Source organism: Struthio camelus, chromosome Z (genome assembly GCF_040807025.1).
Source record: "Struthio camelus isolate bStrCam1 chromosome Z, bStrCam1.hap1, whole genome shotgun sequence".
NCBI lineage: Eukaryota > Metazoa > Chordata > Aves > Struthioniformes > Struthionidae > Struthio > Struthio camelus.
In genome coordinates, this window is record NC_090982.1 from 28,957,500 (window position 1) to 28,984,250 (window position 26,751).

Here is a 26,751-nt window from a genome sequence, read left to right on the forward strand (position 1 = left end):
TCCTGCAGCATGGTAAATGAGGAATCCAGCAATAGACTTCAGTTTAGACTACTTTTTGAGGGGAAAAAAAAAAACCCAACAGCTTTACAGTAAGTTTGATCTGGCTTTTATCATGTATTTTTGACACTATCTTCAATATTCACTTTGCCCAAATAACTCCTCTAGTCCTCCCTTCTCTGCAGCATGGCTACTGTGAAAAAGCGTGAGTGAAAGTTATAATAAAATCCCTTTAGCTAGCTAAATAATGAGCGTCATTGGGTGACTGATTATATCAAAATGTTTCTTTTTTGGATGATACAACTCAAAATATTATGGGTAAATTAAACCAAAAACAAGAGATTCAGTGGCTCCTCTTACCAAACTAAAACATATGGTTTTGCAAAACCTCTACCAGAAAAAATTGGACAGGGGCAGATGACCTTAATTGTTCAATGCATACCAAATTTTAGAATTTATGATTTATGTCAAAAAAAGGGACTATATTTACAAAAGGGTTAATGTCTAAAATACAGTAGTTAATAGCCTACAACAGGCCATTTTAATTTTCTAACTTCATGACGGTATCCAAAACGTATTTACTTTACTGGTTTCTTAACTAGAGGTAGGTCACTTGTAGGCCTTGTTAATATACTGTGCACACTTCATTAGTTTACTAAATGTAATAGTATGCAGGATATCCATGCACAGAGCTCCAAGAACAGCAGCACATATAATAAATTATTTGGATAAATTTTATTTTTTCACATGGGTTAACATGTCTCTGTTTTCTATTATTTCATTCTTTTGTAAAGAATGCATCACAAGGGAAGGGTCATTAGGTTGAGTAATCTGAAAGTCTTTTGCACCTCACAACCAAAGGCTGGGAGTCTAGCAATGTCTCTATATGCAGCCCTTTTCCCCCCATTTAAAGTTTTTGCAAATCATGCAGTCAATTCTGACTGATATCCAGCATAAAAAGTCTCTTCTCCACTTTCAAACTTAAAAAAGTGATTCACAATCATGTGGCAGTATGATTAAAAATTACAGTTCATACACCTTGACAATCAAAGAGTCTGAATTATAAAAAGTAAACTGCCCTTACAGCTGCATCACCCTATGTATGTCAGGACAGTGCCAGTTAATTTGTGAAAAAGGCAAGTTTAAGGTTTCTGTAAAACACATATTACAGCTTTCTTGTGCTAGTGAACACCTAGAATACACAGGTTCCCAAGACGTTTTCCTTCCCTCCTCCTCCATTTATGACATTCAATGACATCACATAATTTTGGCAAAATTAAAAGGGTTTCTGTCTTCTAGTTTTTGCCTTCAGCTTCATGTTAGAGGCACAAATTTCTGGACTCAAGCACTATAAGGCATAATAGAAATCACCAATTAAAACGACGACGAGAACAACAACAACAACGATAATGACGACAACAACAACGGAATATATTGCAAGTGGGAACAGCTGTGTCATTTAAAAAGGAAATGTTTTTGTAAACTGTCACACTGCAATGCTGTGTTAGGTGATTCATGTAAAGCTTGCCTTGGCATGCTGAATATTTTTTTTTTTCAGAACATGCTCAGATGATCTAAACACTGCCACAGGTTCAACTTACCTAAAATATGTCAGAAGTAGCCCAGTGGCACACACTCTTGAAAACTTTTGCAATCACAATATAACTATAAAGCATGAGTAAACTTTTGCTTTGTTTTTATACAAAACTTAAAACCACATTTCCTTCTCCCCCTCCCCCCCAAATCCCGTAACAAAACAAAATCAAAAAATCCCCAAACTGTTGTTAGATACCACTGGCATCTTTGCTTTTTTTTTTCCCTTTTTTTTTTTTTTTTTTTGCTACAGTTCTATTTATATCACTGAATCCAAGGTGGCCAATCTATTCCCAGGTTACAAGAAGGGATACTATCACGCATCCCAGAGTCAACAGTGGAAACAGAAGCTCTGTTGTGTTTATAGCGAGATCAGGACCAATTTTATAATGCCATATATAACAAGACTAACTGCTCTGATCACCTACTTAGAATGTCAGTGTCACTTTTTATAACCTACATCTACCTGCTTTAGCTTTATAAATAAAATGCTCTGACTCCTTAAACCTGTTAATGCTAGTGACTTTTTTGTTGTTGTTGTTAGATCTACAGTTTCTGAAGTACTGTTTAATTGACCTGACGTTCCTGTATTTCTTCACGGTATTTTTAGGGAAACGTACCCATGAGTACTTATCCACAATGGTTTGAAATATCTTTAAATTCACTTTTCTAATACAGGCTATTAGAAAGGTAAAATCTGTGAATTTGCCAAATACAAATTAAGTTTACATTTAAGCGCTTATGTTCCAATCCTAGATGTAAATGGCATAAGTTCTAACAATACCATTTTTTACATCTGTGTAAAGCCCTGACAAGATTTAAGCATTGTTTTGAATGTGAAGGTCCTCTGGCTGTTTCAAATTTACTTCTACTCAGGAATGTGCAAATGATTTCATACAGCACGATGCTGGTACCGCTCTGTACTACAGTAAGTTTTTTTTTGTTTTGTAAATAAAAAACAACAACAAATCCCTAGTCAGAAATAAACTGACAAAATTTACATTCTTCTCTCTTAAAAAAGTAAATAAAATAACATTATTTAAAATGTGAATTAGCTATAAGACATACAATACAATTACATAGATACATATCAATACAGCACATTCAATTTGCCAAAAATTAATGATTACAAAGCCAATATGGATGCTGCCATATATATATATAGAGAGATGTATGTACAATGATTATAGCATTCATAATTGCACTATACCTACAACCAGTTTTAAATTACAAGGTGTTCAATAAGGGAGCAAAAAATAGCAACTGTTATTATTGTCATTTTGGAGTCGGGAGGGCTAAGGATGAAAAACACCTCATTAGTATTTATTGGTAACTTTGGTACTCCACTAAGCCGCCATTCTTTTTTCCACCTCCCCTCTGCGGCTAATGAGGCAGCAATCTCTGTGTTAAGTGCACTCTAGTGCTACTTAGCATTGCAGATAACCAATCCAATTACATGTCTGACCTCTGAGTTCTCTGTAGCTTCCTAGCTATCACGTATCTGGTCAAAAACCACTTTCCAACCCAAGCTGCAGAATAAAGGCTCATCAACGTGTGCTGTATTTTTGTTGTTAAAAAAATTGCACATTTAAATTTCTAGAGTGATTTTTTTCTCACCATTTCATGTACATTAATAATTATTTTTAAAGAACATCGAGAGAGGCTATTTTGCGCAAAGCCTATCAAATGTCTGTGAATCAGTTAACAAGCAACCTTACCAAGAAAGGTTCCTGAGTGTGATCACTCATCAATAATTTCATGTTGTACAACTAAAGGTGCCTTGATATTATCACAGAAAACATTCTATGCAATCTCATGCCATCTCTGACATAAGGAGAGAGTTAAACTGTTTTCAAATTAGTAGACCATATGCATGTGCATGGTGCACCTAGTAGCATATTCACTCACACTGTTGTTTTTGGCATTAGAAAATGGAACACTTTCTAAAAAAGGGAACACATGAGCTGAAACTATGTTTGTTTATCATTTGGCAGTTGACTCAACCAGGTCAGTTCCCAATCCATCAACTTGGCATTTTAATCAGTATCTCACGTTTCAAGAGTATCGGTTTTATAAAAAGCCAGATTTGGCAACATTAGTCTTATACAATAAAAAATAATTTTTCTACTGTGGAAAAAAAACATTTTAAAAAGCTCTAACTTAAGAAAAAACCCACACAACTGAAAAAAACACTGTTTCAGGCTATAGCCACTAGGGAAAATGTAGTGTCTATGACATTTTTGTTTGGCATTTGTGAGTAAAAGAAAAGAGAAAAAAATGGCACATGGCAATTAAAAAGAGATTCTATCATATTCCACGTACATCCCAGGTTTGTGTCTTAATTATTTCATTACTGTCTTCTGTGCATCCTTCTGAGCCGCGAGAGTATGGTTAAACTTAAAATTCATAGAGAATTGTAATTCTATTCTGCAATTGCAAATATTCTAGCCTCAAAAGTGAAGACAGAATGAAAACATCCACGTCAAGAATTTAAAAATCACAGTATCAATACTTTTGATCCTTCAGAGAAAGTACATACTGTAAAATTAGAATGTCTGATGTCTTAAATTCAGATGATAGTATTTTCCTGATCACTCAACAGAAAATATTTTACCAAGGAACGCAACTGGGGAAACAAAGGCCATTGTACCTTTAAAAAGATAAGAGGGTAGGGGAAGGAGGGGGAGAGAAAGGGTCGGGGAAAGAGGAAACCAGCTTGACTTTGCTTCAATAGCAAACAAACTGCTATCCTTTGTGAGTGTACGACTGAGAATTTAAAACACATTGAGTCACAAGGTTTTGCCTAAAAAATGAGGAAATGTGCTGTGAATGTACTTCAGCATCTTTTGTTTTTCCTCCATATAGTTTAAATAAAATCATAATATTAACTACAAACTCTGTGGACATTCACAGAGTCCAGGCCGGCAATAAATTAGTATTATGCAAATTGTTTTCACAGATAATACAGTCCCTCTTGTGTAACTTCAATCACGCAAAGGTGGTCTTGGAGGGCCTCCTAGGCAAAGTTAGACCAGGTTGTACTCCTTCAGGTTTAACTGTAGGATCGTGTCCTTGACAGCAGCAAAGACGAAGCGGATATTCTCTGTGTCTGTAGCGCATGTGAAGTGGGAGTAGATAATTTTGTCACTATCTGGATTCAGGTCTACAAACATCTTCAAGATGAATTCTCGTGCCGCTTGTGCATCCCGTTGTGGTCCTAACAATGAAGAAAAGGAAGTCAGTTTTCTTTAAGTCAATTCAATATTTGAGCTTCTTCAACAGGAGAAATTTTCAAGCAGAAAACAGAAGAAAGACTTAATCTGTGATCCTCATATAAGAGAAGAAAGGAAATTCTTTTTACTAATATATACTACCATTCACTGGCTATTTTCTTCCCAATAGCAACTATTAAAAACAAAGATGGAAGGAAATTCCAGAAGTTGATCATGCAGAGCTACTCTTCTCCTGCTGATTTTCCCTTATACTGTTTAAAGTGGAGAGATGAAATAGATGACCTACAACCACACAAAATGAGGAACAGAAGAATTAGTTACTTTATTCTAATTAATACCTTAAATTTTGAGGGCTGGCCAATTTTCAGTCTACACCACCTGAAGAAAATTCTTCTAGCACTGTAACAGTTACTAATTTTATGAGGATTTTAATTGGTAGCATAATAAAGTACGTCCTAAATTGGTCTGACACTGTCATCAGTAGAACTTAATTTACTTTAGTGATAATAAAATACACGCGCTCTCTAGTTGAAACTATTTAATTGCAAAAAGTTAATGTTCTAACAAATCCATTATTATCTAAATTACACATGATAACGATCCTATTAGATCTAAATTAAGGCTGTAATTCTCAGAGGGACACAGAGTAACCAAACTGCATGTTCAGCTTTACATGAGACAGCAGGCAAAATAATGACTTCTGATCTAGAAGAGTAAGGATTCATTCACGTTCACAGCTGAAAGAGCAGCACAGAAGCAGGAACATTAGCCACAAGTTGTCCTTTTCTTATGCTGCAATTCTGCTCCGCCAATCCAGTGCAATTTTCATAGGCCATTACCCCCCTGTCCTCCTGTTTCTGGAATGTAAGTTTCTACATTATGCACATGAGACACTTTTTGCCGTGCCTCCACCTCCTGTCTCCTCATTAGTCCTGATTTTGTTATATAGTAATATAAACACCAGCACTCAGCTGCTAGAAAGTTCTGTTCTTTAGTAGTTATGGAATTATTTACTTCTCAGGACAGCATGTGCTCACCTATCTTTCAGTAATCGCATTATAAAACTTATTTTCAATGCTTAAAGCTTACAAGGACAAATATTCCTAACTTGGGTAAGACTGCAAAAATTACGTAGCACAGGAGGCACAAAAGAGAAATCACATGCTTTCCGTTACCCATCAGCTGCAAATCCCTGTGGAGGGGAAAGATGATTCTGCAATATAGTGGTGTATGCACATGGACATATCTATACATATGCACATACAAACACACATACAAAAAACCCTACACATTTGCTGAGATGTAGAGAAGAGCATGGAAACGATCATAACCTCTCTGAGGCAGGACTACTGATTGTTCACAATTTTTACAGCTTCTAAACACAACAGGTTCTAGCCTTTGGTCTGGTCACCCAGCTTCTACAAAAAGAGCAGTAACACTAAATTTCATTAGTGCTTTTTTTACTCTTACCAAATTTGCAATATTTCTAAAGGAGATTGTTCAGACTTTCAAAGACTGTTAATGATTTTTTCAAAATAAGCCATTTACTGTTTTAATCAACTTCCTAGAATTTTGTTAAACAGTTTAACAGCCTAGACTTGGGTAGGGCTGTCTCCCTCTCGAAATCTGCCGCACTACTGTCTGTATCCCAATTTTCTTACCTAACAAGAGCTCTGCTGATGACCATGTAATTTAAATTTCTGTTTGTCTGGAGCTGAATTATGTAAAATTGAGGTTAAAAAGCAAGTTTGCTACCTCAGGAATTTTTTTTAAAAAGGTAATGAGTCCATGTTAGATTTACAAGACAAAGGGGTTGACTCAATACGGTGACTTGTAGGTTTGATGTCCATTGCTCCCTATTTCAGCAGTCTTCAAAGGGTCTGTCTACATGATACTGTCAAGTTCAATGTAAAAAGTACTACTTCATTTTCATTGGAGACTCTGGAGAGGAGCGTGATCCAATAAAATGGCATTTTTCTTGTCTTCGCAAACGTGGCCCCCCCTCTCTTTGCCCCTCTCCCTCTCCCAGATATTCATTCCAGTCCCAGACAATCTTTTAGCACTAGCCACGAAAAGATACCTTCATCTGATACTCTGACCACCGAGCACATCTTCCTCCATCATCCAAAGCTGTTTTGACATGCTGTGCAGCAGAGCTACTTTGCTTAGTTTAACCTGCCATCCCTGGCTAGCGGCTCTCATCCCTACACTACCTTCTTTTTTATGCTACCACACAGGACATGGCTGAAAAATACCTAATTCTGATCAGTTTCCCAAATTTGTTCCCCCTCCTAGGTCCCCAAACAGGGCGCTGGAACAGCAGAGGGAACTGCACAGAGACACTGGAGAGCCACGGGCTGTGTTAGCCCACCTTGCCACCAGAAGAAATTTAATCAAACTCTAACCACATCTGTGGTGCTCAGTTCAGCAAGATTGGCAGAATTAGAGTCAAAGATGCTTGAAGACTTTCAGGTCTTGACTCCAATTGCCCTGCTGGTCCAAAGCCTTCTTTTCCCCCCACCAACCAGTGGCAAAGGACAGGAGGAAGAGGGTTTCTCTGAGCTGACTGGTTGAATTTTGTGTGTTTTTTTTTGCAGACAAGCATTTAACACAGGTATATCTCCACTTGCGATGATAACAGAGAGGCGCCTGTACAGTCTTCCCACTTTCAGGATGTCATCTAGGCCACTTGTCACATGAAATAAACTTGAAAGCACAAGAATATTTTCCATTCACCTGTCAGTTGTCTTCTGTATAGCACAGTCAAACTAAATTCACACTGACAGATAAGTAAGAATTGGTCTGATCCTGCAGGCCGTTCACTGCAAACAGATTCCTTCCTCTCAAACAGGAAAAAAGCTGTAACTTTTTTTATCATTACTCTCCGTTTTTGAAATCAGAGATTTAACCTTTTCTGCAGCTTTCAAATCTGCCCTGGTGGGACAAAAGAGATTTTTTTTTTTTAAAACAGGCATATTTAGGGATATTTAGTCCTTCAATCCTCTTATTATCTGAATTTAAGATTTTCCTCTCTTTGTTATCAAAGCCTCCACTCAGTTACCTTAAAATACTTAACATTTCACCTCAGGAGAACTTTCTTACAGTTTCCTAAGAAACAGCTATGTGATCTGCATAATGTTTTCTCAGACAAGCACATTAAACTCCACATAAGTGACAAAATTAAAATAAAGGAAGCATGAAATCAGAAAGGTATAATGAAAGGGTGGGAGGAGTGATATTGGTTTCTCTGTGAGCCACAGAGAACTTATGGTCTTCTCTTCAGCTATCCAGCCACAAAACAAAACCTCTAGAAAAATTAAAAGTAGGTAAGATAATGTGTAAAAATGAGAAATACATTTTTATTTATTTTTTGCTGTTATACTTCAGTTCAAAATCTCACCTCTGGTTTTAATTACTTTAGCAAGCCCAACTTATGAACAAGGTTAAAATGGGATCCATGGCTAGTATGACAATATTTATCTAGGATCAACAATTTCACATGAAAGGTACTGTCACCCCATTCACAATTAATAAAGGTATAAAATGAAATCCTAGCAATCTAAAAAATACCACAAGACTTCAGTCACATTTTAAAAATTTGGATTATTGAAAATTGCTATTTTTGATCAGTTTTCCATTTCATATAATTTATTTTTAAAAATGACCAGTAAACCACTAAACTACAAATTAACCGTTTGAGGTACCAAGTACATATTTGCAATGAATATGTAAGCAATGGGTGATAATCTTCGCCCCGAGAACACCTAAGTGTAATATGAGTGAAAACACTTCTTTCCGTTTTAAGCAAAATATACTGAGGGATATGTCTGTCTACCATCTGGACAAGGCTATTACATTCTTTCCTTACAGCAGTGTAAATGGAGCATGAGCTCTGGTGACAATATACTCACCATCATACTCTGGGAAATAATCAACTAGATGGGAGTACATAATTTTCTCCTCTAAGAGATCTTTTTTATTTAAGAACAGAATGACTGAAGAATTCTGGAACCATGGATAAGTGATAATTGTCCTAAAGAGTGCTTTGCTTTCTTCCATTCGATTCTGGAATTAAAAAAAAAAAAGAAAAAAAAAGAAAGAGAGAGAGGGAGGGAGAGAGAGAAAGAGGAATTTATGTGGTGAAAACTAGGAAAATTATTATGAAAACAATTTTAAAATAAATTTTGAGTTCAATCCATACAATTATATTATATTTGATAAACAGAACCATTTCATCTTTTGAACCTTCTTACCGAAACATAAGGTTTAACTGACTCAATTACAATTCGTAAGTAGGCAATTATTTAAAAATGCAGGCAGTTTTCCTTTTGCAAACTCAACTACTCAAGTGTAAGTATTCTTTAAAACAGAGCTCATGAATATGAAAGCTGTAATAGGTACCGGTTGTAAAATCTGCCTACGCACAGTTATGACAGCCAACAAACTTGTGGATATTGAAATGCATGCAGTTCAAGGCAGGGACAAATGTACCACAGCAAGACATAATACCTGAGTCAAGTTTTAAGAAATTTATTTGTTCTATACACCTTTCCCAAACTTTACCAGCAAGTATTCCTTAATTCTTAGAAAGAGATCAGCTTTAAAATAGTTACAGGTAGATTTGGCATTTACCCATTGATAACCTGAGACTATTTCCCAACCTGAAAATCTTATGACAAAAAAACGTACAAATGGTAAATTTATTTGTAACTCTGTTGGGCTAGCCTTTACTTTAAATAACTGGTCCTGAAAAGCACTTTGCACTATAGCTGAAATATATGCGAAGTCTATCTACAGTAATGTTTGTAAGAGCTTTCTGACACTCCAAAATTACATTGTGCGTCAATGCAATTCTGAAGAACTGCTAGGTTGACGTGATGCAGTTAGTATAGAGTCAGAACATATTGAGTTCAGCACCAGGGATTAAGTCTATTTATTTCTTTATAAGGAAAACTCTAAGGCAGGCCTGATAACTACCTACAAAAGCTTTTAGAAGCTGCCCCCTGGAAACAAGAGGGCATCACCCAAGAGGGCTCCAGAGAACAACGGTAAGTAGGTAAATCCTGCAGATTCTGCTGTTGGTAAGCCATGCAGCAGTCTGTCAGAAAATTCAGACAGTTTTGCAGTAAAAGTATCTTGACTTGCATCAATTTGCATTTTAAAGTGAACTGTATAAGCATGAAGAATAGGAACTCTAAAAGAATAGTAAAAATTCAATTTTGCAGAAGTTGATGGATGGTTTAACCATCTCACATCGTCACAAGATCGTCAAGAAGTTTATCAACTATAATAGCCCGCTGGAGTGGTGGTTGAGAATAAACAGCTGAATTTATGGATGGAGAAACTAAGGCAGAGGAGCAAAATCCTTGCTTTTTTGCAGTCAGTTCTTATGATTCACTTTGACTTCAATGGTGCAAGGATTTCATTCAGAAAATATAAAAATTAAGCTATCAGCAGAGCTGAGCATAAAACCTTAAGTCTTTTCATTAATCATTAAAGCATAATCAGACCATGATTCCTCTCAACATTCTGTACAGACATCTTGTCTATACAACACCCTATACAAAGGCTATATAGCCGTAGCAATAGAAACTATATAGCGATAATCTTCACTTTGATAGCTTGAAAAAAAGACAGGGAAGGCAATGTAAACTTACAAGCCACTGTTTCAGTTCTAAATCTCTACTTGAACTCATTAACAATCAGTATCTTCTAATCTGACAATCACAGAAAGGGAAAGAGCATCACCAGTGGATTAGCAGCTGTGTTCTTCTTTTATAGCAAATTTATGAGCTATTGAAAACTTCTCAACGAGTGCATAGAAAACAAGGACAGAAATTACTTATATAAAGGTTGCCTGCTTTCTCCAAAATCTCTTCAAAAGTGCGGCAACATTTTCTTCTACAATGCTGACACTTCTTTCATATTCATAACACAGAATTACATAGACAAAATAAATATATCAGTCTGGACAAATTTATGACCCTTGTTCCAGGAAAGCTCCAGAAAACTGGTTTTGCAAAGATGGTTACTATACACAGAATCCATTTTGATCTTCTGTTTGAATGGGATGCCAAACAAGATGAAGCAGAAAAGGCGTGCTAAATAAATCCAGGTTGATCTCATGCCTAACACAATTTCTAGCATCTTATCAACTACAATGTTACCTCTGTAATTGCCGCAAATCATAAAAATCCCAGGAGACATATATAACAAAAAACAAAATATGTAAAAAGAGTATGTCTTGCATTATGTAACATTATGCATTCCATATAATATGAATTCCATTCTATACCACAGTCACTTTTTTCCTATTACAGGTTTATAAATGTCTCTAAAGGTCTTTTGGACTTGACTTTGGGCATCTGCTTAGAGGTTTAGACCTCTCCTGGATGCGATATCTACCGAAGACCACAAACAGATAGAGATGAAGCAGGTTTCCATGATTTCAGAGAGTTCAATTAAGTCAAGACCAGTCTGAAATCCCAAGACAGAAGACTTGCTACTAAGAAGGTGGTCTAGAAGATGTTCTTATGAAAAATTAATGATTTATTACAGTAAATAATTACTGCCTTGAGAAATCATTTAAAGAGATGGTTTAACAAGTGCAGCCTAATAGAGCTGAAAGAAAGGCTAGACTGCTTTAGAAAAATACTTAGTTCAGGATGTCAGTAACTGAAGTCAATACAACACTATCGGATAATCCGAGCTTCCTTCTCTTCATTGTGTTCATTAGTTTAGTCGCAAGCTTCACTTCATACAGAAGTCACTTGCCTTCAAAAGTCCTGATGCTGGGAGAACAGGCTTTAAAGAGACAACGGCAATGGACGTTAGTCCTTGCTAATTTTGTGTTCAGCTATCCAGTCATAAACAAAATTACCAGGAACTGCGAGAAATGGTAAAAAAAGCACAGTACATTGCCATAGTCCTCTGAGGAGAATTATTTCCTAAGCTACAGAGGATTTTGCTCCATACAGAAGTACCAGCTGAGGCTACTGGGAAGGCAGACAGTAAAGTCTTGCAGACTAACTGGGTGGCTCTGAGGAAAGGTAACTACCTCAGTATAGGGATTACCTCAGGTTCACATTACTATAGCACAGCCTGTTTAGCACATCTTGGGCTGCGGAATGAAGGAAACAGCAGTGATTAACACATCAGGAAGGCTGGAGAAATACTTTCTAAGGAGGCTGGCAGAGGGTGCTAAGCTGTCCAAATCAGTTAAGAAAAAGGACACTCTGCTTAAGATCCATAATTGAGAGGTCAATGAATTTCCTTAATTCTTCTCATGGCAAAGACCACACCATGCTGCTGTCTGCCCTTACAATAGAGAGAAGACTTCAGATGTCACCAGTATTCCTCTCTAAATATTGGCTGCATTGCAACGATCCGCAGACAACTCTGCCCTCTCAAAAGACATATGCAATAAGATGATAGTGCAAGAATGTCAAGAGGGCAGATCAATCACTTCCAAGGATTCAATGCAGATTTCCTATCATTTGTATATTTAAGAACAGTGTCTTGCAAAGCCTTGTGAAGAAATCAATTTAATAAAGTTCACATTTCCTTTCAGTTCATTGCATGTTTTCTCCAATTCTATCAGCGGCTCTAATAAAAGATATTGCCTCCTCCTGCAGACCTTGCTTGTTTTTGTGTTTGCGTATGGCACTCGGGAATCCTCTGAAAGAAAAGTGTTAGGTATATATGATAGTATCGTAAATTACTGGACAGTTATTGCAGTGATATGTCACAACAGCACCATACTTTTGACAGCTAAAGATCAAACCAAAGAAATTCCAAAGAGAATGTTATCTCTATTCCTTTTTCTGTTGTTCATTTCTTTTACAACCTTATAATACATAGATCTAACAATAATATCACAGTCGAAAACTTTCAGAAGACTTGTGGTGAGTCAGAGAAGGGGAAAGAACCTAGTGAATACATACCCTAACTTCATGCTTTTTTTAAAAAAGATTTTAAACCATTTTTGTTGTCTGCTTTTTTGTTGCCACAAATTACACTCACAGTATGGACAGTACTACCTCTAAATATTAAAATGGCAGAAAATAAAGTTCCTAACATGCTTTAAAGAGAAGACGAATAAATACTCTCTGCATATTTACCGTACTTGCATATTCTCCTTGTGTGCAGTTTTAAGAATAACAGCATCTACGGGCCTAAATCTTCCCTCCCTTTCCTGAAATCCTCACCTTCAGGTGGGTGGGTCTTTCCAAAACTGAGCCCCTCAGGAAGTCAATAAAATGTTTATCAATCAATCAGTTGCCTGTCTTAAGGGAGATATCACTGCCTTTTTCTCTTTTCGTGTCCTTATGAAGAAGGTAGACAAAAGCTCACTAAATACACATTAAACTCTCAGTAGTTTTAAAAAACTGTCCCAAAAGCCATCACTGAAAACCTGAAATTAAAAATGTTTCTTACGAAATACTGTTAGTCTCTAGGTTCTATGGAATGGCCCATATACTGGAATAAAACTGTTTGCTCTTTGTAGTTGGTGTTTGACAGAGGAGAGACAAAGTTTAACAGAAAGCAAAGGCACAACAAAAGCCGTATGGAGATGAAATGTTATAGCTTAAACTCCGATAGAAAGTGATGGACTGTATAAGGAAATACTGCAATTTTGAATTTTTGAGTTTAAGTACTCTTTGTTAAACTTGTCACTAAACAACTCAGCATATTTACAATGAAGAGCAAGAGCAGTAAATTTATTTGGGCGTAGCTGATAAATATCCAACTTAACCCCAAAGATAAATATTAGGAGAAGAATTAATTTCTTACAAACTGTTATTAATATGCAAAGAATCTGGAATCAGTAAAGTACTTAAGCACAATTCTAATTATAAATATGCATGTACTTCCACAAAATGTCTCCTTTGTTACCATCAGGCATAAGTCAAGCAAGAAATCCTTCTGTAAGCTGCTCTGCTAGGAATGGAGTAGAAAAATACCACCTATGCTCTTCCATCTCTACAAAGCTCTTCCCAAGAGGGAACCTTCTATATTCTTTGTATTAAGACACTGGGACAGTTAAATTCAGAGAAGAACTCTCCCTTTATTTCATCAGAATTTACTCATTATAAAATTAGAAACAGCAATCTATGGTTTATTTTCAGTAGCAGACTTTTCGTACAATAATACTGCTCCTACCCAACACACATTCAGTTTGGCTAAATGGGTGGCTTCAGAGTAAGGGCCTACCAGTGACAAAAACACTGCAGTTAGATGAGAGTAGTTACTATTATAACTTAGGAGCACATAGGTGAAGACATAAAGCATGACTCTGTGTGTACAGTAGCACAGATGCTGCTTCATTGCTGAGACCATTAGGCACCTTACAATATGAGCAAGTAACAATCTCATATTTAGTCTGTTTACATGTAAACAGCTCTCTAAGTGCTCATGCTGACCATCACATACCTTCCATTTAAGCACCACCGAAATGACAGCAGGGTATTGTCACAGAAACGGTGGCTGGAAGGGATCTCTGGGGCTCACCTCATCCAGTCTTTTCCTACCAGCACAGTGGGATGAGGTTGGTCACGGCTTTGTCTAGACAAGTCTAGAAAGCTTCTAAGCATGGAGATTTCCCCACTTCTTTGGGTTTCGTTTCCTCCCATGGCTAAACTAACCTCCAAGGAGAAGCAGTTTCCTGATGTCCGGCCTGAACCTCCCAAGCCATAGTTGTGGTCTCTGATCTTTGTTGTGTTGTTTACCTAGAAGAATTTGGCTCTGTGGCACATTTGCAACTGCTCTTCAAGCTGGCAAGTATTAACCTCCTCTTCATCAGATTAAACAAGCTCCGCTCCCTCAACCTCTCTTTGCAGGACACGTGCTCTCGGCCCTTGAGCAGCATAGGGTCAGCAGTTCTGAACCGTCCTGCCCTTCATGATTTTCCCAACAGCTTATGCTATGGTCAGATTGCATTTTTTAAACCTTTCCAGTTATTTCAGAGGTGAATGGAAGACTGCTGTGTTAATGACAGTGAAAAGAGATTTTAATGGTTTGTCACTCAGTCGTGTACTCTATAGATGTTTTACAGTAATTGAAAGATGGCCTAGAGATTTTTTTATTTTTATGCTCAAGCAGACTGTACCTGCTTGAGCAGGTAAAGTAATACAGGTCCTCAGATTTACCTTGAACAGACTAAAAGTTCTAAGCTGGCTCCACTATTTCCTTTCAAAGAGATTCAAGGACTACTCCAAAAATAAACAATAATTCTTTTTTTTCTTTTTGGACTAATCAACCTCTTACCAACCTGTTCAAGGTTTTCATCCCTCTATTATTCAAAGTCTAGGAGCAAATCAGCTTTTATGGATGTTATGACACATAAAACTATTTTTTTCCCAGATGTAATTTCTCCAGTGATAGTGTTCGTTATTATTTAAATTTCTCTTGAGCGTCTCATTTTCCATTGCTAATGATAGCTTATACCATTGGATACCTAACATTTTCCCTAATTAAACATACATGCAACGTAACTACCATAGTATTTTTAATCAGTTTAATTAAAAAATGTCTGACAATACAAAATTATTGAATTACTCACTCTCTGAAAAATGTTTCTCATTAACAGGGCACATTTTTTCTTTACTGTGGAACAGTTTTATGCTACAGTATTTTTTTGCAGTTAACAGTTTTATTTTACAAGATTTTATGGATCTTGGAAAACAAAGTCCACTTCCGCTGAATAAAATTTGGTGTTTTGTTTTTGGAAAGGGGGCAATTAAAAACAACATTCCCTTTTTATTTTGGACTACATGAGAGGTATTGTCTCTGCTCGCAGACCTACTAGTTGAGCATGGGGGAATGACCCAATGTGTCTGTGACATACCAAATTACTATCTTCTGTCTGAGTGAAGCACCACATTGCTATTCTCAGTATTTTAAGTCTCCCCAGTGTTAAAAAGCTGCCATCACGAACCAGTCCAACATTAGCTAGCCAAGTTCAAATGATTTGGAAATGCTTTTGAGCTTCTCAATTATCCATAAACCAAAACCCTTTCATGTTAGAAGAAAAACTGGGGGAGACTGTCACAGTGTGCATGAGCACATATGATGGGTCCCGTTCTCATTTAGATAAAAATCAATTTACATCAGTGAAAGAGCAGAAAGTATGCTTTAATTTACAAGTTCCTACTTGAACAGTGTAAAGAAGTCCCTAGTGTAAGTGCAAATCATGTCTATAATTTTCAGTGCTGGACAGGAGGTTACAAAAAGAGCTGTAAAATATTTCATAAGAAAAGCTTTATGAATTGCAGAAGGAACTCTAGAACTGTTTTTATGAAAACTTGTATTAGAAAAGGAATTCAAATTAAATTAAAACCAGCTGTTCTTGGCAAATTAAGCCCTATAATTCATGCATGGTTCAATCACTTAAATCTCTACTAAGCTAGCAATACTAAAGTTTGTATTCATAGCCACTAGATATGTTTCTATTGCAACTCTGAAAAATACAGATACTTTGACTTAACGTTTACCTTCTTAATCTTCTAAACTACTAAGGGAAACATGAGACCACTAACAGATCAACTAAAGTAGGTTTTGTCAGTTTTATACAGCTGGAGAATTATGAACTAGTTTTGAAAACAGGGATGGCAAGGAATATGAGGCGAGGCCAGCATTGGGAATCCGACCTTATATGAGATGCAATGTTAGGGAAGGCTTGCCAAGCCAAGCAAGACAGTGTGGCCCTTTGAAGAGAGGGCAGGAACAGGTGGGAGAAGTTATTTAATAGCTAGTTCAAGCACTAGGTCCAATTCTACCACTGAGTCCTACCTCACCAACTGCCTACAGCAAAATCCTGCTCAGCTGCAATGGAAAGGCTGCAGAAAGAAACTTGTGAGCAACTAATGCATAGCAACGTGTAGTATAGACAGAGCTGGCTCAAGGCTTCTCAGTGCCTGGCAGCCGTTCCCTGCAGTGACGCCAGCCTCTGCAGCAGCCCCTCTAACAACAGCAGCTGCAGCTCGCTGTGATCTCCCTAAGGAAAATCAAGAGCAGGACCACTGCTTTTGCCGTTCCTGCTCTGCTTATGTCTGCAGGCAGTCCCACGTGCATGCAGGCACATTACCGTCGCCAGAAGTTACTCCACTTATCCCACGGCTGGTGCAGGCTTCTTCCACCCCACTCCGCGTGGCCTGAAACAGCCACCACTCCGATTTACACACCCCACCATGTAACACAGACAAGTGAAATGCAGCAGGCAGATTCCATGTGTGAACTGAAATTTGCTAGCTACAAGCAGATCGTATAATCTCGGATAATCTTACTCTAGCGTCTTACCAAATAAAGAAAAAAGGTTCTACTTATTCACAAATGATGACAGCATCCAGTTTTATAATTGGAAACATGTTTTACGAAACATATCAGCACAAATAAAGTGAAACTTCAGTCTACCATGTACCTTTTACTAAATAAAACATTTCATGCTGATAAATTTTTATATGACTGTTAAACATTAACATAAATATAATCACTCAAACTGTTTTCTCACATCTTTAGCCAAATCCAAACTCTTACTGTGCCTCATTTTTTAAAAGACAAGAAAAGAGTTCACTTGCTTATGCATACTTTTTTAATCCTGTGTTTTTAGTCTCATGTTAAAATGACTGATTTCTATTTCAGATGTATATGTTAAAATTCTCTCTGTTATTTCTTGCTCTGGAAAAAACTGCATTACTTCTGCAATCACAGAAATAACAGAATTGGTGTAATTTATTGTCATTTGGCTCTAACAAGTCAAATCCTGGGAAAGATGTGAAAAGGACTAAAAGAAGCATTTCAAAGCTGTATCTACTGGTACCCACTAAAGGGAAAAAGAGGCATTTCCCGCTGCTTCAAGAGAAAAGACTGAGTACGATATTAATCTGAAACAATAAAGAATCAGTAGTGGAACACTTCATGTAACTAGACATCTTTATGAATGTCTAGAGTGGCATCTAGTGGGAATACCGTTAATTACATATAAAACTCCAAAAGGCAGTTATTAAAATATTCTCATAAATTATTAGTAATCTAAACAGTTTCTGTTAGCAAAACTATAATTTCAAGGATTTTGAGGGTTTGAATTTCATTGAAATGTGGAGAGATAATGCAGTGAGATAAACAAAGATCTATTTTTTTTTAGTAACAAACTGGCACTGTGTATATATCTATGTCTGTGCTGGTAACAGATGAACATATCTGATTAACAGAGTGAGAAGGCATTCAAACAGAGATGCTAACTGCAGATGAAGAGGAACCGACACAAGAGAGCATCAGAAAGAAGGCCTCAAAGATCACAGAGGAAGGGTTAATGTTATGGTCGGGTATAAAATCACAAGGATGCCCAGCATTATTTTAATCTGACAAAATTTTGTGCATTTGAGCTTTTTACTTGTTGGGGAGTCTACATTCATTAGGAATGTCTCCATTCTCTACATAAGGCTTCTAGCAATTACTTAAGTAGCAGCACTGTCTGGCTGCACAGAAAGAAAGACCCTACAGTTTGGCCAGAAATATAATAGGGCTACTAGATGTAAAGTTAAATTAGGAAATAAAAGAGGAAATCAGGAAAGTGGTACGTAAATGCAGAGACCTCCATGACATCAAAAAAAAAAAAAAATCCAGTATCAAAACTGCAAGAGCTTTAAATTTTACATAACTCGTCATCTGAGAGACTACGTGATGGTTGTACAAATATTGTGATGGATAACTCAGATGCAGTAAGAAACTACTTCAAACATGTACAGAGTTCAGGAATGATTCCCTTACTCTCTTGAATCACTTATCTTGAATCTTTCTGCAGATCAGCCTGATAAAAAGAACTGCTGGTAGAAAACAAGACATCTCTGCAGCCAAGAACTGTATGTTGTACCTTGGAGAACTCTAACGTCTTCAACAATTTAAAGTTGGAATATTTAACTGGAAATTAGAAATATACTGCAATTTTATGTACACATTGGAGGAAACAAAGACAGATCAAATGACAGCTGAAATCTATTGAAATTAATATTTTTCAACAACCATCAAATCCAAAAATATCATCCAAAAATCCAAGAAATGTTTACCAAGAACATTTCTAGCAGCCTCTGCAAATGGTCCAAGCTCATTCAACCTCCCACTTCTATTACGAAGCACACACCTCAACATAGAGGAATAGGCTCTGGCTCTTATGCAAATACTTCCCAATACCAAGTTTACATTCAAAAGGTTTTTTTATGCACATACCAAAAAGAAAATACATATGCATGTGTATGAACATGTAGGAAGTGATATAATACATACAGGAAATGGTTTTGACACAGAAAATAAATGTGTTATTTTTCTTTAGTTTCCAAATAAACAATGAGATTTTCTGGAGATTTTACTTCCCATGGATATAATACTGTTAAATAATTATGAAGATTGCTTGAGGATTTTAATTCTATCTGGGAGCTCATATTATCCCTCTGCCCTATGCTCAATTGTTCTGGGCCGAACGCTGATGAAAACAACAGACGACTAAAGGATTATTACATGTTTTTGCACAATGCAGAAAAAAAGAGAAGAGCTCTGATCTCAATGTTGTTTTCTTTCAGCCCTCATAGTAAGCCATGTAGGACTAGCCTGTGAATAAAGAACACAAAGTGCTGGAAGAAAAGTGGAAACATGCCTAGATGTTAACAACAAGATAGTTCTGATGTAAAAATGAAATACGTTCTTCAGATAATCGCCTCCATGAAGAGAGAAGTACTCTGAAAACTTAAAAGTGGCCTCATGCCATTTTGTATTTTTGGCCTACATCAAAAGAAAGTGCGACTGGAACATTGCACCAATTTGTCATCCTTTAACAGAACACACTGATGAACATTACAGAAGTTTTATCTAGGCCCTGGATACTCATCTATTTTACAGATGTGCTCTGCCCAGATTCAAAACATGAGCTTGTAGGCCTGCATCTACTTACCAGTCTACACATACAAATGAATACACCCTAAAAATACCTATGCTGGGTTTTAGGTTTTCATACAGTTTAATATATTAGATTTTAATGTGAATATTTTTTTAACAATCCAAGCAACATTAATCCACTCTACCTAGGGCAACCCAAGGATAATAAAATTTCCCATCAATAAAAAAAAATCACGTCCTTCCACAGTGCCTTTATTAAAGCATTGCAGAACACCTCTCAAAGTTCCTTCAGTTTCAATTTGTAGTTATGGCTGAGGTACAGAAGCCCTAATTTTCTGAATACCCTGTTCTGCAATCATCCGAGTGTTATTTATAAAATAGCAAAATGGTTCTTCACTTTAAATTAATACTGTGCAGGTAGTCACATTACATCAAATATGCACTATCCAGTACAGCAGAGTTCTTTAGGATTTTAAAGCAGCTATGGTAAAACCTTATCTCATGACCACAAAGGCACAACCCATCCATTCCAAAGAAACAACAGAAAAATTCCCTTTCGCTGGTCAAACTCAATTAAGATTTTTCTGTTTAGAAAATCACAGAAGAATTTATGTTGCAAAGAACCTGTGGAGGTCACCTGTCCAACTCTTTGCTCCCAGCAAGACTTACTTTGTCACTGGATCAGGTTGCTCAGGCTTTGTCCAGTCAAGGGCTTTGACCATCTCCTAGGATGGAGATCCTACAACCTCTCTGAGCAACCTGTTCTACTTCACTTACTCATCTGGGGTCATGATCTTTCAGCCCTAGTAGTCTATGAAGACCGAGCTAAATACAGTTCTACTGAGGGCCACTGTATTTACAGACAAGGCTAAGTCATTAGACAGTTTTAGAGAACCCCTGGTAGAAATGTTTTGGACAGAGAATTTTTAAAAACAACTTTTCTCAAGTTATTTTAATCTCTATGCTGTTTCTGAAGGGGACTGCACCTGTCACCTGCCCCTTCTTCCTTCTATCTTTCTTTTTCCACTTCTCTGAGTACCCATTTGCGTTCCTGCAAGGTCTATGCAGTGGTTTTTGGAGAAGTCAGTGCTTCAGTCACTTTTGGACCTACTCGTTCTGCTCACATCCACAATAAAAACGTTACACTTTCCCACTAGTAGGGCTCAGCTATGCCTATTGCTCAGCTATTGCTAAACAAAGCCACTATTCTATGTTGCAGAAACCTAGTAGACTCAGCAGGGGACTATTGCAAACTCAATGGTTGCACTTTGGACACACATTCCTATGTAACAGTCACTGCTTTAAAAGTGTATTATCTAAGGATAAAGCTAGAAGGCAACAAGGATACTGAAAGGAGAGAGAACATCAAGTTTTACCAATAGACTAGGAGCAGCATGAGAAGCAAGTCATCATCGCACCCAAAAAAAAGCCTAAAAAAAGCAGTCTTTATTTGTAAAGAACCTTTTCCTGTTCTAATTAATAAGAACCAATAACATAAGCAACTCTCTTAAGAGAGGGTTACAAATTACTTGCATAGGCCTGGATAGGGCATATGAATGAATTAGATCTTAAAAGCAAAGATGATTGGCTCTATTTGCTTTGCTACTCAAGGTCAGTGAAAAACCAGCAAGTAAACTTCCTATGAAATGCAGGCCTTTAAGATTACATTCATGTTAACATTTTAAGCTATCTGTTGTAACAAAGAGACGTTTCAATGATTTTTTTGTATAAAACCAAAATATATTAAGTCTGGCCAAAATGATTTAAACTGGCATTTCTTCTTCATTTTATTTTGTGCAATAGATTTCCAGATCAATCCTATTGCTTTACCTCTAAAAGTTACCTTTTATTAGTGATTATTCTAAGCTGTCCAACACCTCTGTAACTTTTCACTCTTTGACAAGATCTCAGAAATTAAAATTTTTGTCTATGACAGCTTAAAAAACTTCAAAATTTCATTCAGCCTATTATAATTTTAACAAAGTTTAATTCATTATCTAGCTGAACTGAGGAAACCATGGCTTACATGTCTCTTTTCCTCTGGGAATACAGAAAGAGAAAGAGCTCTCAGTATAAAAGGTCCATGCTTTCATAGACCATCAGAAACCTATGCAACCAGTATGAAATCACATAATTCAAACTATTAGCATGTTAATCTGGAAGAAAAAGATGTTCAAACATCAATAAATACTGTCCTTTGTGTTGCCATTCCTACTTGCACTAATTATTTAACAAGTTCTGCAAAGGTCATGAAAATCTCTTTTCTAGAGAAAAGAGAATCTTTTCTAGATTTTAAAATTATACTATATTGTCTCTAGTCCTCCCATATTTGCGAGTGATTACTGGCTCTCCTGGAAAGCTGGAACTCATTTCTGTATTTACTACCCTGAGACCATGAGATTTATGTGTTTAGAAAAGCTACCTGTGATGCATGTTTGATTGCAGCCCATCCTGGAGTATGGACTAATATACTTTTTCTAGAAAAAGTCCTTTATTTAAAGAAATAAGTTGATTTAAAAAAATTGAAAAGTTCTAAAATCTGCTCTGATAAAACCTCAAATTTCTCCAGATCTGCTCATATAACTCTAGGCAAAAATCTGACCTACAGAACAATACATCATTAACCAATTTATCAGAGAGCTGATCACTTCATTTTTTCTCTCAACACTAACCCTGTCAGACTTTTCTGGGAAAAGGAAAGGTCAAACACTTTTGTTAATTTAACTTATAAAATATTCCCCTTCGTCATGTCATATCAGACTGAGGGAAGATTACTTAATTTACAGTACTAATCATGTAATTAGTATATTATGTCCTCTGGATGAAATGTTGTCCTCCTTTCCACCTACAAATCTAGATAAACTTACTGTTTCATTAAGGGCAGAATCTGGAACAGCTAAGTATCCCTCCTTTTATTTGCATTTAAGGAGAGAAAGGCATTTCAAATCTACACAAGCTGAAATTTTTGAAAGAGATTTTAAAATATATTATTCTTAGCAATTTTTCTCTTTAGCCATCAAAATCAGATGCTTAGCTATGTACAAACTAGTCCCACACTCGAGACAGATAATGTTGTTTCTGAGTGATGATTGTTAGAAGCAGGATGCTTTTCTTCAGGTTTGAAACCTCCAACTCTTGAATTGCAGATCTTTGTCACTGAGGTGCAGTTTCATGAATGTATCATTTAAGTGTCATTCTACACTGGGTTCTCTAAGACAAGCAGTCTTAGAAAATCAACACTCATCTCTTTCTCTATGCATGACGTCCACTTACAGAATAGTTATAATACATTCTCCCACACTGTGAAGACTTTTAACACCTCCAAGAGTATGAGGTCAGACAAGGCACCCAACTCAGACCCACAAATACTTAAGTTTCTAAAAGCCCTGGAGAGATCTGAGTGAAACCTCTCAACTCAGTGTATCCTCATCTGATTTATAATCCAAATGTATTTCTCTTGAATAAGCTAAACAAGGGAAGAAATAGATTTACAGCAGAAAGTCTACCATGCACTACACTTTGAAAATACAATCTAGAGTTTTAAGGGCTTTAAAGCAGTTTCAAAATGATACAAGGTCATGCATATCATGTTGAATGCACTGAATGGTAAACAGTAATTCTTAAAGATTTATGCTCATACATGAAAAAGAGATTAATGAAACACTGCATAACCAGAAGGAATCACACAGATCATTAAGAAAGTACAGTTTTCTTCATGAAAATACACTACAAGGAAAAAGACTTCAGGCAATTTCATGCAATGGACTAATTAGAAGAAGAAAGTAGGCCATCTTACAAAAATCGTACTGTTTAATCAGGCCATGAAAGCAGCAGCATAGTGCAAGATGTTGAGTCAGATCTCTTAATTTGAGTAAGAGGCACACAGATCAAAGGAGGATTAGATTCTATCACAATATAATGCTGATGTTATCCATAAGAAGCAAGTAGGACATTTACACATATTCTGTCACTTTGGTGCTGAAATTTTAATACTGTTTCACAATTTAAAGGTGATTTGAATTTTTTAGAATGTGAAAAAATATCTCATGACTGAGGTAAGAAAGAAAAAATAATATTTCTTGTAAATTTCTAAATTTCAGGTGAGAATTAACATATTTAAAACCTTTCCATACTTCTGCCACACCACCATTAAGATAAAACATACTTTGTTTTATGCGGAATATAGAAATATATTCTTCGCTTGCGCTCTCTGGGGCTGGAACGCTTAGGGATACAAACAATGAAAAAGGAGATATAATAAATTAGTGTTTTGGTAAACCAACAGAATCTAGACAGACAGGATACAGCTTACTGAAAGCCAGAATTAAGCTGCCCAGATGGGTGCTTAGCTCCAAGACAGGCTGGATCCATCCCAGAGCTAGAGGAACACAGGCCTAAGGCTGCTGGAATGTGCCACCCGGGTCTGTATGTGTGACTTGAAAACAAAAGCCGGTCTGAATTAAAGCTATGAACGTATTTCAAACCAAAAGACAAAAAGGCTCAAAAGTTTTTCACTGGTGTTAATGAGAAACATAAATAGTTTAGCAGTGAGGTGGAAGAGCCATCTTCAAGACAAAGAGGAGTTTTAGAGCTTTTGCATCCACAAAATGTTTTGAAAGTGAAAACTTGAAAAGTCAAAACAGCTTTACAAGTAAGATCTTTTTCATGAGAGGCAAAGAAAAGTCATGGAAAAGCAATTACAACTTTAGGCATCATTTCAGAGTGTTAGGAGAGCTCAGGACAGAAAGGAAATGTTCAGTTCATATGTTCCATTCAGTTTGTAACATGTGAACCCTTTTAGCTGAGGAGAACACAAGGCAAGACTGCATACTCTGAACAAGCCAGCCAAGGAAGATATTGTTCCATCTTCTGAAGAAGCAGGGACACTCTAAGTCATAATCTGCAAGTTAAAGTTATCTGACCAACAACAGCAGAAGTTTGGCGAGTCACCTATTTAGAACAGGATGCACCTAATAGAGAAGCAGTGCATGTTAAACCTCTCTTTTTCACAAATACTGATCCTTCCATTTGTTTATAAAGGACGAAAAAAGAGTGATAAGTAGCTAACTTCAGAAAGTTTAGCAGCCTATTTTGGTTAGTTAGAACAGTCTTTGAGAACTATCGTTAACTAATTTTGCTTCATGAGATTTCCAATACCTTTTGTTTTGACTTGTATAACTAAAATGCTTGATAATTCTGTGTTGACTCCATGGCTACAAAAGAATAATGCAAAGCAGAAACAAGACTGAACCAGACCAGACATTTCTGGCTAGGCCTGAAGTGAGCCAAGTCGGATTGAGTCCTCTTTTTATCTACACATGTCTAGCTTCCAAAATTACAAGAAATCAAGTTGGAGTAGATTAGGTCACTATGACAAAATGTCAAGCATTCACTTTTAAGATTACCTCTCTTTGTAAATTCAGCTTTGAAATCAGTGTTGTATATTATAAGACACTATCTTCTATTACTGTACTTTATATTGATATATGAAAATTAGACTAGATTTACATCCCAAAACTTATGTATGCAGCCTGCAGTGAAAATCCATAGAACAGATTTTTCATTCAGCCTCCTACTACCAACTAAATTAAATCTAGTCATGCTTTGTTCTCTTAAAACACGCATGCATTGGCATGCATTATTAACCAACCTTCACTGTGAGGGATGTCCCTCATTTTAGATTCAAGTGAACTACCCTCTCCCATAAAACCGGTTACTACGGCTAAATTATAAATAATTTAACACACTAACAACAGATGCAAAATCGTGAAATTGAGGTTGCCGTTTAATCTCCTTAACTACAAAAAGACTAATTCAATGTATTTCATTCACATTTACCACAATACAAAAAAGGTTCACAGAGACCAAAAGCCTTGTTATACCACATATTCCAGTCTGAAATTCATCTCCAGAAGAGTACAAGTGCTCTCTCAATCCCCTGAAGCAGGATGTATTTTATGATATAACTATTTTGCACAACACAAATTTTATTTGTGTCATTCATGTTCTACTCTGTGGTCTATACTTGAGCTCTAGGTAAAAACACAACGCTGTTAGTGTGGTTCTGTTAGATCATTACACTAGGAAAAATAATTAACATTACATCAAAGATACATAACTTGAAAAACAAAACAAAAACATTTTGGTACTCGCCAAGTTAAAAGAATCCAAAAATAAACAGCACGAGAAGATGTGTTTACTGTATAAGCAATTGAAAATTTCTTCTCTGTAACAGCCCTAATGTTTTAAGGAGACAGAGAGGATTCAAATAACGTAATGAGATTTCTTTCTTTTATGGAACGAGTATAAATCTAAAGGCTTTCAGAGCTCCAGACTTTATTAAAAAAATTAATACTGAAGAAAGTGGAGTATATAATCCTGAGTGCCCAGGGACATGTGTTTTACCTTGCTACATCATCCATTCTCTTTCAACAGTGAAAGCAACATGTATACTGTTGTGAAGAACATTAAAATGCTCTTTTTTTCACCTAATTTTTCTAAATGACTATGAAAAGATTTGCATAAAATAGTGTTGGTGAGTAACTCATAAAAGTTTAATGAATAACTGGAATAGTCTTCAAGAAAGAAAAAAAATCTAAAAAGTAGATACTCTCCCTAAATTGTATACCAAATATATGTATTGTAAATTGTATACCAAATACTGGGTACTAGTGGGCTTTGGCTGCTTAGTTCATACATCACCATCCACCAGTTTCTTACTTCTGTTGTTCTTTAATAACAACACAAGTAGAATGCATAAACCAATACAAATCCTATCCCTTAAGTCGATGGAATAAGGTTTATAACTTCAGAGTTTGTTCTAGTGTCTGCAAAGAACCTACACATTTTGTTTCATTCCCACTGCCTGTTATGAACCGTAAAAACCCCGCAACCACTCAAAGCATCCAAGCCCTACTTTTACGACTCTGCTGCACAACACTAAATGTACATACAAATAGCTACAAAAAGGACATTTCTCTATAGTAAAATATATTCCATTTTAATATAAAACGGATTGGTCCAACCAATGCTCCATGTGGGA

At 36.4% G+C, this 26,751-nt stretch overlaps 1 protein-coding gene across 1 annotated transcript in view; it reads right to left on the reverse strand.

Annotated features, from left to right (window-relative positions):
* Positions 1 to 2,573: 2,573 nt before the first annotated feature.
* LOC138064508 (guanine nucleotide-binding protein G(q) subunit alpha) overlaps positions 2,574 to 26,751 on the reverse strand; it is a 137,160-nt gene continuing 112,982 nt past the window's right edge. Inside the window, exons 6-7 of the mRNA XM_068927388.1 lie at positions 8,735 to 8,888; positions 2,574 to 4,807 (exon numbers count right to left, since the gene is read on the reverse strand). Of these exons, the coding sequence (XP_068783489.1) occupies positions 4,617 to 4,807; positions 8,735 to 8,888 (345 nt within the window). The 3' untranslated portion in view covers positions 2,574 to 4,616. The remainder of the gene's footprint in view (positions 4,808 to 8,734; positions 8,889 to 26,751) is intronic.